This window comes from Oryctolagus cuniculus, chromosome 1 (genome assembly GCF_964237555.1).
Source record: "Oryctolagus cuniculus chromosome 1, mOryCun1.1, whole genome shotgun sequence".
Taxonomy (NCBI): domain Eukaryota; kingdom Metazoa; phylum Chordata; class Mammalia; order Lagomorpha; family Leporidae; genus Oryctolagus; species Oryctolagus cuniculus.
This window is the reverse complement of record NC_091432.1, coordinates 65205763-65223533: the sequence shown is the minus strand read 5'-3', so window position 1 is coordinate 65223533 and position 17771 is coordinate 65205763. Positions and strand designations below refer to the sequence as shown.

The 17771-nt window shown below is 45.5% G+C and overlaps 2 protein-coding genes across 11 annotated transcripts in view; one reads left to right on the top strand and one right to left on the bottom strand.

The window, feature by feature from the left end:
- Positions 1-12372, bottom strand: part of PAAF1 (proteasomal ATPase associated factor 1) — a 36390-nt gene extending 24018 nt beyond the window's left edge. Inside the window, exons 1-5 of one of the 6 annotated variants that reach the window (XM_070075172.1) lie at positions 12264-12349; positions 10238-10278; positions 6805-6908; positions 2744-2816; positions 721-810 (exon numbers count right to left, since the gene is read on the bottom strand). Coding sequence is in view for 1 of the 6 variants with exons in the window: in XM_008264186.4 (XP_008262408.1) it covers positions 721-810; positions 6805-6908; positions 10238-10278; positions 12264-12310 (282 nt within the window). In the remaining 5 variants the exon portion in view is untranslated. Of the gene's footprint in view, positions 1-720; positions 811-2743; positions 2817-6804; positions 6909-10237; positions 10279-11985 lie in introns of all 6 variants that reach the window. The other 5 variants (XM_051822387.2, XM_008264186.4, XM_070075173.1 and 2 more) reach the window with 5 other exon arrangements.
- COA4 (cytochrome c oxidase assembly factor 4 homolog) lies at positions 12336-17079 on the top strand. Of its 5 annotated transcripts, none has more exons than XR_011389144.1 (3): positions 12336-12563; positions 15095-16052; positions 16424-16860. XR_011389144.1 is itself a non-coding variant. In XM_070075224.1 (2 exons), the coding sequence occupies exon 2, from the start codon at positions 15105-15107 to the stop codon at positions 15366-15368; it is 264 nt and encodes an 87-aa protein (XP_069931325.1). In that variant the 5' UTR covers positions 12370-12563; positions 15095-15104; the 3' UTR covers positions 15369-15691. The 5 variants fall into 5 exon arrangements, 3 of the variants coding, with proteins under 3 accessions (XP_069931325.1, XP_069931329.1, XP_069931336.1); XR_011389145.1 differs by having other exon boundaries at positions 12453-12769; positions 16424-17079; XM_070075224.1 differs by lacking the exon at positions 16424-16860 and having other exon boundaries at positions 12370-12563; positions 15095-15691.
- Positions 17080-17771: the final 692 nt, after the last annotated feature.

The following is a 17771-nucleotide window of genomic DNA, read 5'->3' as shown; positions in this document are numbered from 1 at the left end:
GTTTAGCATGGTGCTGGCTCATAGTAAGCAAACAGTAAATATTAGCTATTCCTACTACATTATTTGTAAAGGCTACAATGAAGCAAATTTACAACAGTTATTTTTAGGTTATGGAAATAGGAGTAATTTTCATTTCCTTTTTTATTTCCTAAATATTAATCATTAAATACATACTTGTTTTTGCAATAACAGTAACAAACAGCTCTTTTAAAAAATATGCTACACAGGAAAAAGTGGACAACTTTAATATGATCAGTTCATCCATCGGTTTCTAACTGCTGATTTGGAAAAGCTCATAGTAGTAGAAAGGGTTTTATTACAAAGATTTCTGAAAACTTTTCTTCAATCTGGTGTTTCTGGAATTTTGAGAAAATGTCCTTGCATTGTAAGCAAAGGAATAAAATACAAGTAGTGGCATATTATGCAGGCATCCACCATTCTATCACTATCCAAAATCTGCTAAGTACCTCTGCTAAAACATCAAAGAAAATTTCACACACCTCTAAGTTTACCAATAAACAGATTTTGTACACATATTCTATGTGGACCTGAGTACATGTTTTTGTCAAACATATCATATTTGATTACCTGTACCATCATACAAGGCAAAATAAATGAAATATACATTAATTATGAATATATTTATAGCACTAGACAAGCAGATAAAATAAAAAGTTAACATGCTATTACGTTTTCTCTTAATTGTATCAAAGTACTTACACTCTTTGTATGAATTCTGGAAAAAGTAGTATATGGTGCCAAAAACTTAGAAGATGCATTTTCCTTTGGACAGGAAATATGAATGCTTTTCTAAACAAAGAGGAAAAAGTGAAAACCATCAGTAAAGCTACTCCAATGAAATTACAGTCTCTTCAAGAACACAGGACTACAGGAAATTCTCATCTTCTAGAGCGTATCTTCTCCAAACTTCCTTTCCCAGACCACAAAACTATTATTCCCCCATATCTTAGCTGTCCTTTAAACGCAGAGGGCTGCAAAGTAATTTGGTATCACTGAAATGCCATTATCTTCATATTGAAGTAAACTGTCCTACAGAAGACAGACTAATGAAGATACAAGTATAATGGTATTAACTTTTAGATGAAAATCTAATACAATACTGTCAACCTGCAGTGGGACAAGGAGTGGGACCCTCAGAAGAGTGCATAAAGAGACGAGAGAAAAGTCAGCTCCAGTCCCCAAGCCCAGGGGCTAAACACAAGCCTAAAAGTGAGCCTGGGGGCCAGTGTTGTGATGCAGCAGGTGAAGCTGACGACACATCCCATATTAGAGTATCAGTTTAAGTCCTGGCTGATGTGCTGGGGAAGGCAGTAGAAGACAGCCTAAGTCCCTCGGCTCCTGCCACTCATGTGGGAGATCTGGATGGAGTTCTGGGGTCCTGCTTTTGGCCTGGCCCTCCCTGGGCTATTGCAGGCATTTGGAGAACAAATCAGCAAGTGGGAAGATTTATTTCTACCTTATCTGTCCCCATCTCCTTCTCTCTCTCCCCCACCCCCATCACTCTTTCAAGTAAAATGAAAGTAAATAAAATTTTTCAATATATAAGTTTATTTTGGTATATTATTTTGAAATCATGGATAATCTTTACATAATACGCATTTTCTATTAACTTTTTGAAGATACTTATCTTCACGGATTTCAAAATTTTTTGCACCAAAATAAGCTGATCTTTTAATTCTAGTTTTCTGCCAACCTTTTTGAAGTACCTTTCTATGTTGGCATGTCAAGGTAGCATACACAGAGATGTAAAAGGCTTGGTAAACTCTTACTCAAGGATTCTTGCACTATGACAGTCCTTTATTATACAAGCAAAATGCCAACATCACCACCTAACCGTGTATCTCCTGTGAGGAGCTCAGGAGCGGCACGCCCCACAAAGACCCCTGACCTCTAATCTCTCAGGCAGCATCACTTCAGTCTCTGGAAATGGCAGTGTCTTCTGCAATCAAGATTTTCTGAACCTCTTCATATTCAACAAGCACAGATCCTCTCACTTCATTAGAAAGAACAGTTTCAAAGTCCTAACACTCTCATCACCATAAATGAATATGCTCTCATTACAGGCGACCTACTCCTTGTAAAAGACCATTAGAATACCTATACAAACAGTACTTTCTTACCAGTACATCCATGCCTGGCTGCCTGCAGGCCTTTCATTCAGTGAGTTTTTGCTTCTAACCGCACAATAAAGCCCATATTGTTCCAAGATAGCTGACATGGATTTGGAACTGCCTACTGCACCAGGAACTAAAGAGTCAGCTAAACTGTCTTGGCTGAATATTCATACCCTCAAGAATTCAAGGAGTTCCAAAACAGTGTTCAGGCCTCTGTAAGAATTGGTCTCAGATGACTTCATTTCTTTAGGGCTAATTACATGAAAGAGTTCAAGAATCAGTGTTTTTCTCCTGCTTACAAATCCTGCAAATCAACCTTTAACTCATGAACGACTACAGAGGAAGATAAATGTTGAACTACCTTCGAATGTAAACAATAGACAATCATGCTGTTAAAGCACTTTAAAGAAAAGCTGCAGAAGATAACGAAACAGACAAAATTCAAGGGGGAAAAGTATGAGTATGCCACATTAAAATAAAACTCAAACATTTTTTAAATCCTCCAGAGTTAGGCATTGAAGCATAATGACAGATCTACTGTTTAAAAGGACGATGTAGCAACATCAAATGGCAAAGTGACAAATGAATGTTAAACCATAAGCACTTACTGTCTGAACCCACCCAGCAGGTTCATGGAGTAATTAGCAATGCTGTTTGAAGAGATAGGGTTTGTTGCCAGGCCTGAGTATGAAGGGAAGAAATACAGATCAAGTATATCCAATAAAAAACTGGAGTTATGAATTGAGATGTACTGTTAACTCTAAAATATACATAGAATTTTCAGGGCTCAAGAAAAAAGTAATCTAAATATCAGCACCCAGGCTGCAGGTGTACATTAGCAAAACACCTGAGAAAAATACAGGCTTGCAAGGTGGTATTACTTGGAATCAGAACTGGGTTTCTTATTTTTTTAAAAGATTTATTTATTTATTTGAAAGGCAGAGTTACAGAAAGGCAGAGGCAGAGGCAGAGAGAGAGAGAGAGAGAGAGGTCTTCCATACTCTGGTTCATCCCCCAGATGGCTGCAACAGCTGGAGCTGAGCCGATCCAGGTCTCCCACGTGAGTGCAGGGGCCCAAAGATTTGGGCCATCTTTTACTGCTTTCCCAGACCATAGCAGAGAGCTGGTTGGAAGTGAAGCAGCTGGGACCCGAACCGGCGCCCATATGGGATGCTGGCATTGTAGGCAGTGGCTTCACCCGCTATACCACAGCGCCGATCCCAAAACTGGGTTTCTTTTTTTTTTTTTTTTTTTTTTTCCCACAGGCAGAGTGGACAGTGAGAGAGAGAGAAAGGTCTTCTTTTGCCGTTGGTTCACCCTCCAATGGCCACCGCGGCCGGCGCACCACACTGATCCGAAGGCAGGAGCCAGGTACTTCTCCTGGTCTCCCATGAGGTGCAGGGCCCAAGCACTTGGGCCATCCTCCACTGCACTCCCTGGCCACAGCAGAGAGCTGGCCTGGAAGAGGGGCAACTGGGACAGAATCCGGCGCCCTGACCGGGACTAGAACCTGGGGTGCCAGTGCCACAGGTGGAGGATTAGCCTATTGAGCCACGGCGCCGGCCCCAACTGGGTTTCAATTCTAGTACACAGTCTAACTGTCTTCAATTATTAGGAATTAATTAACTTCTGAGTTTGCCTATCTGCAAAGAGAAAAGTTGAAATGTCAATTCCAGGAGCCAGCACTGTGGCATAGCAGGTTAAGCCACCGCCTGCAGCCCCATCATCACATATGGGTGCCAGTTCAATTCTCGGCTGCTCCACTTCCAATCCCACTCCTTGCTAATGGGTCTGGAAAGCAGCAGAAGCAGTCGAAATGCTTGGGCCCTGCACCCACATGGGAGACTAGAAGAAGCTCCTTGTTTTTGGCTTCAGATTGGCCCAGTACCAGTAGCTGCAGTCATTTCGGGGGAAAAAACAGGATAGAAGGGCTCTCCCTCTCCCTCTCTAACTCTGCCTCTCAAATAAAATAAATCAATCTCCAAAAATGTCAATTCCAGGGGACTGTTACAATAAGCAACAATAACTTCTATAACATTTTTGTTGCATCTAAACTAGTCTCATTCCCTATTAATCACATTCTGTGAGGCAAAATTTTATCTGTATTTTACAAATAGGGAAACTGAGGCTTGGAGATGTAAGTTACTTGTCCAAAATCATATAGCTGGTAAGTGTCAGAGTTAATGAAAATTTACATTCCGATCTGACACTTCCTACAACCATAGCTGCTTATGAAAAACAAATATAAAATCTATAACATTCAGTCTATTACCTTGTACAAAGAACGTAATGAATGAACATTTGCTAAAGGTCTTATGTAAAAAAAACATAGCATTCTCTATTATTTAAAGATTCCTTTATTTTAAAGACAGAGTTATAGAGAGGGAGAAACAAAGATAGAAATCTTCCATTCACTGGTTCACTCCCCAAATGGCTGCAACAGCCAGAACTATGCCAGGCTGAAGCCAAGAGCTTCATCCAGGTCTCCCTTGTGGATGCAGAGGCACAAGTTCTTGGGCCATCTTCCGCTGCTTTCCCAAATGCATTAGCAGGGAGCTGAATCAGAAGTGGAGCAGCTGGGATTCAACCCAGTGCCCATATAGGATGCTACTTTACAGGTGATGGCTTTAGCGCTACTCAACAAAGCCAGCCTCTTGTTGGTATACTCTTTACAACTGGGGCCAATGTTGTGGCAGAGTGGGTTAAGCCACCGCCTATGATGCAGCCTTCCCATATGAGCACCAGTTTGAGTCCCGGGCGTTCCACTTCCAATTCAGCTTCCTGCTAATGCACCTAAAAGCAGATGAGGATAGCCCAAGTGCTTGGGACCCTGCCACCAATGAGGAGGACCTGGCCCAGCCCTGTCCATTGCAGCCATTTTGGGAATCAATCAGTGGAAGAAAGACTTCTCTCTCTCTCTCTCCCCCCTGTAACTCTGCCTTTCAAATAAATAAATTAAAAAAAAAAAAAAACAAAAACAAAAACAAAAACAAAAACACAAAACCTTTACAACTAAAAATTATACAAAAAAAGAAAAAAAGGCTGGTTCACCCTTTGGGACTCATCCCACCAATACAAACTGACTGCAGCAGTCATAATGAGTAAGGAAAGGCGAATCATGGGTTGTAAAACATGAAGCTTAGCCATCTATTTACCTTAAAGACAAATGAGAAAACTATCATGTACTACTAATCAAAGTTCTTCACCAAGGCCTAGCCACGCACAGATTGTAAGGCAATATTGTCCCATATGCTAGGTATTAGCCACATAAGGCTACAGAATAATTGAAATGTGGGAAATACAAATGAAGAACTTAATTTTATTTAATTCTAAAGATTAACTTAAAAACTGATACTTCATTCAATTACTAGAAAGCTTTTAGGTATGTTTGTAACTATTGAGGTATGTGAATCAATGTTTTTAATTGTAAGTTTAATACAGATCAAGTATTTCCAATAAAATATTACAGTCTGAATTGAGATGTGCCTCATGTGTAAACCACACATAGGAATTTGAAGACTTAATGAGAAAAAAGAAATGTAAAATATCTCATTAACTGTTTTACATTCATTACAAGTTGAAATAATATCTTAGATACATCAGGTTAAGTAAGATATTAATTTCAGTATTTTGAATCCTTGCTTCCAAGATGGCAAAGGAACAACAGCCATGCCTAAAAGGACCGCAGCCATGTGCAGCCTGTCTTCCACAAACGTTCTGATGTGTGCCCAAGGACAAGGCCATTAAGAAGTTGGTCATCTGAAATATAGTGGAGGCCAAAGCCATTAGGGACATCTCCAAAGCAAGTGTCTACAAAACCTATGTGCTTCCCAAACTACGTTATTGTGTGAGTTGTTGCAGTCATAGCAAAATTGTCAGAAATCAATATCCTGAAGCCAGGAAGGACCAAATACCATCTTGCTGACTTAGACCTGCTGGTGCTACCCCAGGGCCTCCACAAAGCCCATGTAAGGAGCTTAGTCTTTAAGGGCTGAAAAGAAACTATCCTTTGGAAAAATAAAATGGAAATTAATCCTTTAAAAAAAAGCTAATTTCATCTGCTACTAAACGAGTTAAAATTACATATGCAGCTCAAATTATCAGAGCTGGTGTAAGTAAGCAGAAGTTTGGATTTAAAAGTACATGTAACTGCCAGCGCCGTGGCTCACTAGGCTAATCCTCCGCCTAGCAGCGCCTGCACACCAAGTTCTAATCCTGGTCGGGGCGCCGGATTCTATCCTGGTTGCCCCTCTTCCAGGCCAGCTCTCTGCTGTGGCCCAGGAGTGCAGTGGAGGATGGCCCAAGTGCTTGGGCCTTGCACCCCATGGGAGACCAGAAGCACCTGGCTCCTGCCTTCGGATCAGCGCGATGCGCCGGTCGCAGCGTGCCGGCTGCAGCGTGCCAGCCGCAGCGGCCATTGGAGGGTGAACCAACGGCAAAAGGAAGACCTTTCTCTGTCTCTCTCTCTCTCTCACTGTCCACTCTGCCTGTCAAAAAAAAAAAAAAAAAAAAAAAAGTACATGTAACTATGAGAAAAAGCTCAACATTTAGGTAGCAAAACTTTTGATTACTGTACAAATGAAATGGAGATGACATAGATGCAAAACAACCATATAAATATCTAAAGCAGATACATGTCCCACCACATTTAAAAGGCGTAAGAATATACCTTGTTGACTTCATTCACAATAAACCCTTCTGAAGCTGTAACCTCAGGGACGCCATCTAGGCCAAGTCCTTGACAAGTCAGGCTGCCATACAAAGATGGCTTCCCTGTAGAGCACAAAAGAAGCATAGCTTAGAAAAACAAGAAAAATTTAAGATTTTTTTCCTGGAAGATCCAATTCAGGCATCTCTACAGATGAGATGCCCATTTAGGAAAAAAAAAAAAAAACAGTATGCGTTAAAAGTCAGGTGAAGGGGCTGGTGTTGTGAAACAGTGGGTAAAGCCACCCCTGCAATGGTGGCATCCCATACGGATCCCAGCTGCTCCATTTCAGATCCAGCTCCCTGCTAATGTGCCTGGAAAAGCAGCAGAGGATGACCCAAGTACTTGGGCCCCTGCATCCACGTGGGAGACCCAGAAGCTCCAGGTTCTTGGTTTAGGCCTGGCACACTCCTAGCCTTTGCAGCCATTTGAGGAGTGAACCAGTAGATGGAAGGCCTCTTTCTGTCTCTTCCTCTGTCTGTCTGTAACTCTTTCAAATACATAAAAATACTGGGGCCGGTGCTGTGGCATAACGGGTTGGGCCTCTGCCTGCAGTGCTGGCATCCCATATGGGCGCTGGTTCGAGTCTTGGCTGCACCACTTCCGATCCAGCTCTCTACTATGGCCTGGGAAAGCAGTAGAATATCACCCCCATTCTTGGGCCCCTGCACCCGCGTGGGAGACCCAGAGGAGGCTCCTGGCTCCTGGCTTTGGATCAGCGCAGCTCTGGCCATTGCGGCCAACTGGGGAGTGAACCAGTAGATGGAAGACCTCTCTCTCTGCCTCTCCTTCTCTCTCTGTGTAACTCTTTCAAATAAATAAATCTTAAAAAAAAAAAAAAAAAAAAAAAGAAATACATAAAATAAATCTTTAAAAAAAAAAAACAGGTCAGATCAAATGGAAAGAGCGTTAGGTCAGGCAAACCTGTTTTACAATGGAATACACGGAAAGACTAAATAAAGAACAAAGACGTAGGGGTCTGCCTCTCTTGGAGTCCCCTTCCTGATATCTATAGGCTTCTGACTTAAATAAATCCTACTTTTCTCTCTGCAAAAAAAAAAAAAAAGGGGGGGGGGGTTTAGATATGATATAGCATGTGTAGAGAAAACTGCTAGAGTGATCGCTTGTTTTTTGGCTGTGAAATGGAATTCTTCCAGGACAGAAGGTAAAGATCAATGTTAGGGGTATGTGTTATAATCAAATAGGGTAAGCCATCACTTGGAATGCTTGCATTCCACATCAAAGTGCCTGCTTCATATCCCAGCTACTCCATGTCTGATCTAGCTTCCTGCTAATGCACCTGGGATGCAGCAAATAATGACCCAAATGCTTGGGTCCCTGCCACTCACAGGGGAGACTCCAAGGAGTTTCTGGCTTCTGGCTTCGGCCTGGCTCTGCACCAGCTGTTTGGAGCATTTGGGGAGTAAACCGGCAGATGGAAGATCTTTCTCTTTCTCTTTGGCTCTGTCTCTGTCTTTGTGTCTGCCTTTCAAGTAGGTGGAAATAAATATTTTCTAAAAAAGATAACATTAAGGCTGGTGCCATGGCACAGTGGGTTAATTCCCCACCTGCGGTGCCAGCATCCCATATGGATGCCAGTTCTAGTCCCGGCTGTACCACTTCCAATCTAGCTCTCTGTGATGGCCTGGGAAAGTAGTGAAGGATGGCTCAAGCACTCAGGGCCCTGTACCCACATGGGAGACCTGGAAGAAGCTCCTGACTCCTGGCTTTGGATTGGCGCAGCTCCAGCTGATGCAGCCATTTGGGGAGTGAACCAACAGATGGAAGACCTTTCTTTCTTCTTCTTTTTTTTTTTTAAGATTTATTTATTTGAAAGACAGAGTTAGAGAGAGAGGTAGAGAAAGAGAGAAAGGTCTTCCATCTGCTGGTTCACTTCTCAGATGGCTGCAACGGCTGGAGTTGCGCCGATCCAAAGCCAGGAGCCAGGAGCCTCCTCCGGGTCTCCCACATGGGTGCAGGGGCCCAAGAACGAGGGCCATATTCTACTGCTTTCCCAGGTCATAGCAGAGAGCTGGATTAGAAGAGGAGCAGCCAGGACTAGAACCAGCGCCCATATGGGATGCCGGCACTTAAGGCCAGGGCGTTAACCCGCTGTGCCACAGTGCCGGCCCCAAAGACCTTTCTTTCTATTTCTCCCTCTCACTGTCTGTAACTCTACCTCTCAAATAAATAAATAAAGCCTTTAAAAAATAAAAAGGCAAATGAACTGCTCCTGGTGTCCAGCAGGGAGCTGTAAAAAAAGAAAAAACAAAAGATCAACATTAAAGTGTATGAGGATACTTCAAAAAGTTCATGGAATGTGGAATTAAAAGGTATGTTTATTTTGGTGCAAAAAATTTGAAATCCAGCATATAAAGGCCCTTCAAACAGTTTATGGAAAATGTATATTATGAAAAAACCACACCTGGTTTCAAATTTTTTTAAGACTTATGCATTTATTTATTTGAACAAGGAGGAATGAGACATCAGTTAAAACATCACTTTGGTATAGCAGTCACAGAAAAGGTAGTTGAAGGATAACTCATCAGGAACTCATAATCGAGGACGGAAATCCGGACTACAAGACCAAGGAAAGAAGCAGGAGACAGGAAAGTGGTATAAAGGCTATTTCAAAAAGATGTCACAGAGGACCGAGGAAACCACGCTTTTCGTCTCCCTCCTAGATTCCTGCCTTCATCCTAGGAAGTATGGCCTTCAGGGTACAGCATTTAAACCAACCTCCCGGCGGCACCCTCAATGACCTCTCTACACTCTCACACTAACTAAAACAACCTCAGCCTCAGCTCTACCCACCATGCCACACACTGTTCCCCTCAGCTCTTTAACAGGGAGCTGGATTGGAAGTGGAAAAGCTCAGACTAAACCAGCACCCATATGGGATGCCAGTACCACAGGTGGAGGCTTAACCTACTATGCCACAGTGCTGGCAATATATATGCCTTTTAAAGTGTTTTTAAGAACTGACAATGCACCTGGGAAAGCAGCAGAGGATGCCCCAAGCACTTGGGTCCCTGCCACCCACATGGAAAACATGGATGGAATTCTAGGCTCCTGGCTTCAGCCTGGGCTAGTCCCAGCTGTGTGGGCATTTGGGGAGTGAACCAGCAGATAGAAGATATCTCTTGGTTCTTCCCCTTCTGTCACTCTACCTTTCAAATAAATAAATGAATTGTAAATAACAAACAAACAAAAGAAAAAAAAAAAAACAACTACAAGTGTAGACCAATTAGTTCCCAGCTCCTATCTTTGGACTGGCCCAGCCCTGGCTACCACAGTCATTTGGGAAGTGCACCAAAATAAAGTTATCTTGTAATTATTATTTTTTTTAATTAAAGAAACAGAGACAACACACAGATCATGAACATTACATTACCTGGAGGATGACAGCTCACCCAGGCCTCCCCTTCATCCTTCCTATAAGAGAGACAAAGTCTAATTAGGCTCACGAACAGTAGAATAGGACACCACTTGTACAAAGGGAGAAAGGTCATATAATCTCCAATTTGGTCAGAGTAATTAGACGTGACATCCTGCCATACATAGATTATTCTAAGACAAACTTTGTTGAAGAAATACTTATGTATTAGGTATATAATGAACAGATATTTGCTTGTTAAATCAATGCCCAAATACTTCCATCAATGGAGAGTTTACTTGGAAAAACCAAGGTTACTTATATTTAGATATTTATGTGGATTATTTTAAACCAAGGCCTGGACTGGTCACTTTCCATATAGCATCATTAGTCCTCAAAACAACCAAATAAGATATTATTTCCTCCACCTTAAGTATTAAAAACTAGGCTCAGGGGCCAGTGCCGTGCCTCACTTGGTTAATCCTCCGCTGTGGTGCCGGCATCCCATATGGGTGCCAGATTCTGTCCCGGTTGCCCCTCTTCCAATCCAGCTCTCTGCTGTGGCCCAGGAAGACAGTGGAGGATGACCCAAGTGCTTGGGCCCCTGTGCCTGCATGGAAGACCAGGAGGAACCACCTGACTCCTGGCTTCGGATCAGCGCAGCGTGCCGGCCATAGTGGCCCTTTGTGGGGTGAACCAACAGAAGGAAGACCTTTCTCTCTGTCTCTCTCTCTAACTCTGCCTGTCCAAAAAAAAAAAACAACAACAACAACAACAACAAAACAACAACTAGGCTCAGTGCTGGGCACATAGCCTACTAGTGTTGCCAGTTTGGAGGCCCTTGTCCCATATCAGAGTACCTGGGTTCAATACCTGCCTCTAGCTCCTGAATAGCTTCCTGTGAATGCAGACCCCAGGAGGCAGCAGTGATGGTTCAAGCAATGGGGTTTATCATACCTTTGTGGGAGACCTAGATTGATTCCCAGGCTCCCAGCTTTGGCTCTGGCTACTCCATACTGTCACAGGCACTTGGTGAACCAGATAGGGAACCCCCCCACCCCATTAAATAAAAACTATAGTTCAGAGAAAGGTGACCTAACCAAAGTCACCTAGCCATGATACCGGGACTGGTGCACAATTAGGTCCGACTTTTTTGACATTTCACACTGACTTTTTACATGTTTTATAATGCACCTCCCCAATCATCCAAATCCTGCTCTCTTCACCTTAATATTTTCACACACTTTTGTGGTATGACAGAAAGTGTCTAGGCTTTAAAGACAGAAAGAGCTAGGCTGACAGCCGTCTCTATCGTATGATCAGCTGCATCATCTTGGATGAGTTATGCCCTGATCTGGCTCTTGCATTCTCTCACAGGTACCTGGTGGCACTTAATCAATGTGACCATTCATCCTTTATTATCACCTTGTTTTCTAGTAAGCAATCTTTATTTTAGTCCACCTAGGAAGGTGTAAATTTCTCAATCCTGATGTCTAGGGAATAAAGGGCACAGTAGATGATGGCTAAATATATGCTAAATGAATGGTTTGCTCTGTGTCCTCTATTAAGGCGTAGCTTCTGGAAGAGCAAGAACTTAAATTGAGAGAACACGTCCACAACAGAGCCTGGACAAGGTGGGTGCTTCTAAACAAAATCCTAACCTCGAGCGAGGGACCTAGACAAAGATTCCATCACATCTATGAGCACAAAGCGGTCGTGAGCACTGGACTCTTGCAAATAACGACCGTATTTACTAAAGGACTTACTCGGTCGAGTCTTGCCGACCCCATTTCCTTTCTCCAACTCATGGAATCCAGTTAAGACGCAAGGGTCACACAACGCTTATGTGCTCCCTCGGCTTTGGGAGAGCCGTTCAGAGAATGAAAACATACGGGTCAGGATTTCTAAACCCTGTGCCCTTCAGCTTCCTCAATAAGTGATGAGGTAATCCCTATGGATATCTTGGGCTAGGCACGGTTTTCCTTGACGCAAGGGCAACATCCGCTCCCCGCCTCCTGTCCTCCTGTCCTGGGCCTGGATTCACCTGAGGGCTTGAGCCCAGTCGCTCTGAATCCTCAAAGGCACCGCCATCTTGACTCCCCGCCTCCACTAGCCCGCCTCTTCCGCCCTCTCCGGAAGTGATCGCACCCGAGGGCGGTGTGCGGGCGCCACACCAAGAGGCCACCAATCAAAATGCGCGGTGAATTCCCCCGCCCCTTCCGCGTTTGCGCGCCCCACCAGGGGGTGGTTCCAGGGAGGAAGAACGGAAGAGCCCCCAGCGGCCTGCAGAACTGAGGTCACCGCGCCGGAACGCGTGTTCGGGTCCTCTGCTCCCACCTGTTCGGTGAGCACCGCACGCCGCGGAGGCACTGCGGGTACCCGCCGGCCGCGCGCACGCATGCGTCCTCTGCCTAACGTTGGACGGGCGTTTCCCGCGATTGGCCGCAGAGAATTCTCTGCTTGCCCATGGTTTCCGCTCTCTTCGTAGCCCGCACCTCGTTCCGTGGCTCGGCCACCAGCCATCTAACCTGCCCTGGTTTCCGAGCGGAGGTCGTCCTCATTTTTCTCTGAGGGAAACTAAAGTGAGGCTGTGGGGAGGCGGAAGAGTACAGTAGCATTTCTTGAATCTTGTTACAGTCCAGTTTATTTCCGTTATGTTAACCTTTAATTTTGAGAATTCATATCTTTTTAATCATTTGAAAGGCAGAGTTAGAGAGAGAGGTCTTCCATCTGATGGTTTTCTCCCCAATTGGCCGCAGCCGCTGGAACTGCCCCTATCAGAAGCCAGGAGTCTAGCTTCTTTCTGGTCTCCCACAGGTGGAGGATTAACGTAGTGAGCTATGGCGCCGGCCCAAAGTCATAAACTCTTTAACACAGCCTGCAAAGCCTTAAGGTGGTCAGACACTCATGCCACTTGTTTCTTTGTTTTAGGTTTATTTCTTTGAAAGGCAGTGGAACGAGCTCTCACCCACTGGCTCACTCCCCAGATACCCACAACAGCTGGGGCTGGGCCAGGTGAAGCCAGGAGCCTGGAGGCTGGAACTCATTACAGTCTTTCACGTGGGTGGCAGGAGCCCATATACCTGGGCTGTCTTCCGCTGCCTTCCCAGGCTCTTTAGCAGGGAGCTGGATTGGAAACAGAGCAGTTGGGACTTGAACTGGCACTTATATGGGCTGCCAGCATCATTGGTAGTGGCATAACCTGCTGCACCTCAATGCCAGCCCCCATTGTCTTGTTCTTGTTCTTTCTTCTATAGACACTTTTTTTTAAATTATTTATTTATTTGAAAGAGTTGTACAGAGAGAGAAGGAGAGGTAGAGAGAGAGAGAGGTCTTCCATCCGCTGGTTCACTCCCCAATTGGCTGCAACGGCCAGAGCTGCGCTGATCCAAAGCCAAGGGCCACGAGCTGCTTCTGCATCTCCCACATGGGTGCATCTTCTACTGCTTTCCTAGGCCATAGCATGCAGGTAGTGGCTTTACCCACTACGCCATAGTGCTGGCCCCTATAGTCATTTTTTATTCCTCTCTTGTAATACTTTTTTTTTCCTTTTAAGATTTATTTATTTGAAAGGCAGAGCAATGGAGAGAGGGAGAGACAGAGATCAGTAAATCTACTGATTTACCCCAAAGGTGACTGCAGTGGTCAGGGCTGGGCCAGGCAGGAGCCAGGAGCTTCTTCCAGCTCTCTGTTATGGGTGGCAGGGGCCCAAGTACGTGGGCCATCTTCCACTGCTTTCCCAGGAGCATTAGCAGGGAGCTGGATTGGAAGTGGAGCAGCTGGAGCTCATATGGGATGCCATTGTTGCAGGTGGTAGCTTAACCTGCTGTGCCACGATGTTGGCCCTGATCATTTGTTGAATGAATGCATGAGAGACACAGGAAAGGCACTAAGAGTCCTTCTAGATCCTTCACAGCCTGTCATGGTAAAATTTGTGCAAAGGCTGCAGTCACTTCCCTTCACAAGTTTCTTAACTTCCTTCCTTCAGCTCCCTTCTGCTGGGCGCTCTGAAGCAGGTGATAACGGGAGGACAGTCTGAGCAGTTCGCATTTCTGTACTGGTCTCACTGACTCGCCGCTTGCCTGTGCTCTGCACACTCTGTGCTTACAGCCACCCTGAATTCTTGCTAGTTCTCTCATGCGTCAAAGCCTACCCACTCCTACTTGGATGCTCTTCCAAATATTGAGGCATAGAATAAGGCCAGTAGAAGAAAATGCTTTTTGAATGATGTGTTGATTTATTTGAAAGGCAGAGTGTCAGAGGGAGAGACAGAGATCATCCACCTGCTGGTTCACTCAAATGACCACACATCCTGGGCTGGGCCAGGTTGAAGCCAGGAGCCAGGAACTCCTTCCAGGTCACCCACATGAGTGGCAGGGCCCACAAACGTGGGCCATGATCTGCTCCCTTCCCTGGGGCATTAACAGGAAGCTGGGTCAGAAGCAGAGTAGCTAGGACTTGAACCAGCACTCTGATATGGGTTTCTGGTGCCAGAAGCAGCAACTTAACCCACTGCAATGCAGTGCCAGCCCCAACAGTTAACTTTTTTGAGGTAGATCAGACATGGCTTCTCCAAAAAGATGACCTTTTGCCTAATTCAGATTCCATTAGCAGAATTCATTGAGCTTACTGAGTGCTGTTATCAGCATTGCCACTTATATTATCTCATTAACTTCTGTTCAGACCGTGTTTCAGGCCTGCTCTCTGCCAGGGCACCACAGTCAATCAGGCTCAGTATTTGTCCTCCAGGAGTTTACAGTATGCTAAGGAATAAACAACAATAACAGTGCGTTTTGGTCAGTAGTGTTTATAATGCAGCAACCTTACATGTAATCATAACTCTCTTCTAATCTCATCTCTGTTGATATTCTGTAGACTCCCCAGGATGTCATCCTCTGTGCCTCAAGGTCATACCTGGGTCCGACAAGTGAAGAAGGAGGATGAGGAAGAAGACCCTCTGGATCAGCTAATCTCCCGTTCTGGCTGTGCTGCCTCCCATTTAGCAGTGCAGGAGTGCATGGCCCAGCACCAGGACTGGCGGCAGTGCCAGTCACAGGTGCAGGCCTTCCGGGATTGCATGAATGAGCAGCAGGCAAGGCGGCGAGAGGAGCTACAGAGAAGGAAAGAGCAGGCCAGTGCTCGCCGCTGAGACACCAAACCACCTGTCTCCAGAGATCACGAGAGGAAGAGATCCTGAATGCTGGAAGTGTGGGCCAGGAGGTGTGAAACTTGGGGATAGTCTTTGGGACTGGGGTTGACAGCACGACACCATGGATTTGAACATGACTGCCTTAAAGAGCTGTCGTATTTTAATGTCAGATCCTGCCCATCCTTGCCCTTGTCCCACCAGCATATGCTTATGTAGAACAAAGAGTGGGATAAGGTAATGCTCCCCCACCCCACATCTTGTGTCAGTGTGCCATGATTACAGGTTCATCTTAATTTTCAAAGTAAATCTAAGGGTGGACTGGATACCTAATGAGGTCTTCACTTATTCAGTCATGGGTTCAACAACCACAGATATTTCAGAGGCACTGTGTGGGAAACTGATGTGATGAGTCATGTGACCTCTGCCTCCATGTAGTTCAGGGTCTAATTTGAGAGGTGGAAATAGAACAGCATTGGCCCAACTAATTCCTGTCAATGTTAAAAGTGCGTTTTCTTCCCTTGTTCTGCATGTTTCCCTCACATTGTTGGAAAGAAGAAAGCCAACAGGTGACTCTGTTCAATGGGTATTGAGTACCTGTTCTTTGCCAGACTCCCCAATTCACTGATGCAGTCTGACTCAGCCTGCTCCCCAGCTAACAAACAGGGTTGGCCTGATGTTTTAAAAGTGGCATAGTATGGGCCGGCGCCGCGGCTCACTAGGCTAATCCTCCGCCTAGCGGCGCCGGCACACCGGGTTCTAGTCCCGGTTGGGGCGCCGGATTCTGTCCCGGTTGCCCCTCTTCCAGGCCAGCCCTCTGCTGTGGCCAGGGAGTGCAGTGGAGGATGGCCCAGGTGCTTGGGCCCTGCACCCCATGGGAGACCAGGAAAAGCACCTGGCTCCTGGCTCCTGCCATCGGATCAGTGCGGTGCGCCGGCCGCAGCGCGCTGGCCGCGGCGGCCATTGGAGGGTGAACCAACGGCAAAGGAAGACCTTTCTCTCTGTCTCTCTCTCTCACTGTCCACTCTGCCTGTCAAAAAAAAAAAAAAAAAAAAAAGTGGCATAGTAGGCTAAGCCTCTGCCTGCAGCATCAGAGTACCATATGGGTACCAGTTTGTGTCCTGGCTGCCCCTCTTCTGATCCAGCTCTCTGCTATGGCCTGGGAAAGCTAGAAGATGGCTCAAATCTTTGGGCCCCTGCAGCTGTGTGGGAGCCCCAGAAGAAGCTCCTGGCTTCTGCCTTAGGATTGGTGCAGCTGCAGCCATTGCAGCCATCTGGGGAGTGGACCAGCAGGTGGAAGACCATTCTTGGCTGGCGCCGCGGCTCACTAGGCTAATCCTCCGCCTTGCAGCGCTGGCACACCAGGTTCTAGTCCCAGTCGGGGCACCGGATTCTGTCCCCGTTGCCCTTCTTCCAGGCCAGCTCTCTGCTGTGGCCAGGGAGTGCAGTGGAGGATGGCCCAAGTGCTTGGGCCCTGCACCCCATGGGAGACCAGGAGAAGCACCTGGCTCCTGCCATCGGATCAGTGCGGTGTGCCAGCCGCAGCGGCCATTGGAGGGTGAACCAACAGCAAAAGGAAGACCTTTCTCTCTGTCTCTCACTGTCCACTCTGCCTGTCAAAAAAAAAAAAAAAAAGAAGCCCATTCTTTCTGTCTGTTCCTTTCTCTCTGACTCTACCTTTCCAAATAAATAAATAAAATATTTTTAAAAAGCATATTTAACATTAAAACATGGATTTGGAGGGCAGGCATTTGGCACAGTGATTAAGATGCCACGTGAGACAACTACATTCCATGTTAGAGTATCTGGTTGAGTCCCAGCTCCACTTCCAATTCTAGCTTCCTGCCAGTGTGTACCCTGGGAGGCAGAGGATGATGCGCATATAGTTAAGTCCCTGCCATGCACACTGGAAACCCAAAGAAGTTCCAGACTCCTGGCTTCAGCCTGGCCTGGCCCCAGCTGTTAGAGACATCTGGGGAGTAAACCAATGGATGAAAGATTGATGTCTGTCTCTGTCTCTGCCTTTTGAATTAAAAGACAAGTTTATAAAATACAGATTTTCAGCTTTTGAGAACAGAGACGAACCTCATATTCCCACTTGACCACTCTCTGCTGGAGCTGATGAATAGCACCTCCTTTAAAAGGGGTTGTGCTCCCCTGTTCGTGATAACTGCTCATTTGTCTTCAGTGAAACTATTTTCACTATACTTTTCGCACCCATTCCTAGCTGTGAAAGGCACTTGGGAGTGGGAACGGGGTCAGTTGATTGCCATAGAAGCTGAAGTGAAGTCACATGCTTATCATCATCAGTGACAAATTTTTTTTAAGGATTTCATTTATTTGAGAGGCAGAGTTATAGACAGAGAGGACTTCCATCCACTGATTCACTCCCAAAATGGCTGCATT

Coding starts and splice junctions, on each gene's coding strand:
- COA4 (XM_070075224.1), top strand. CDS start 15,105: ATGTCATCCTCTGTGCCTCAAGGTCATACCTGGGTCCGACAAGTGAAG.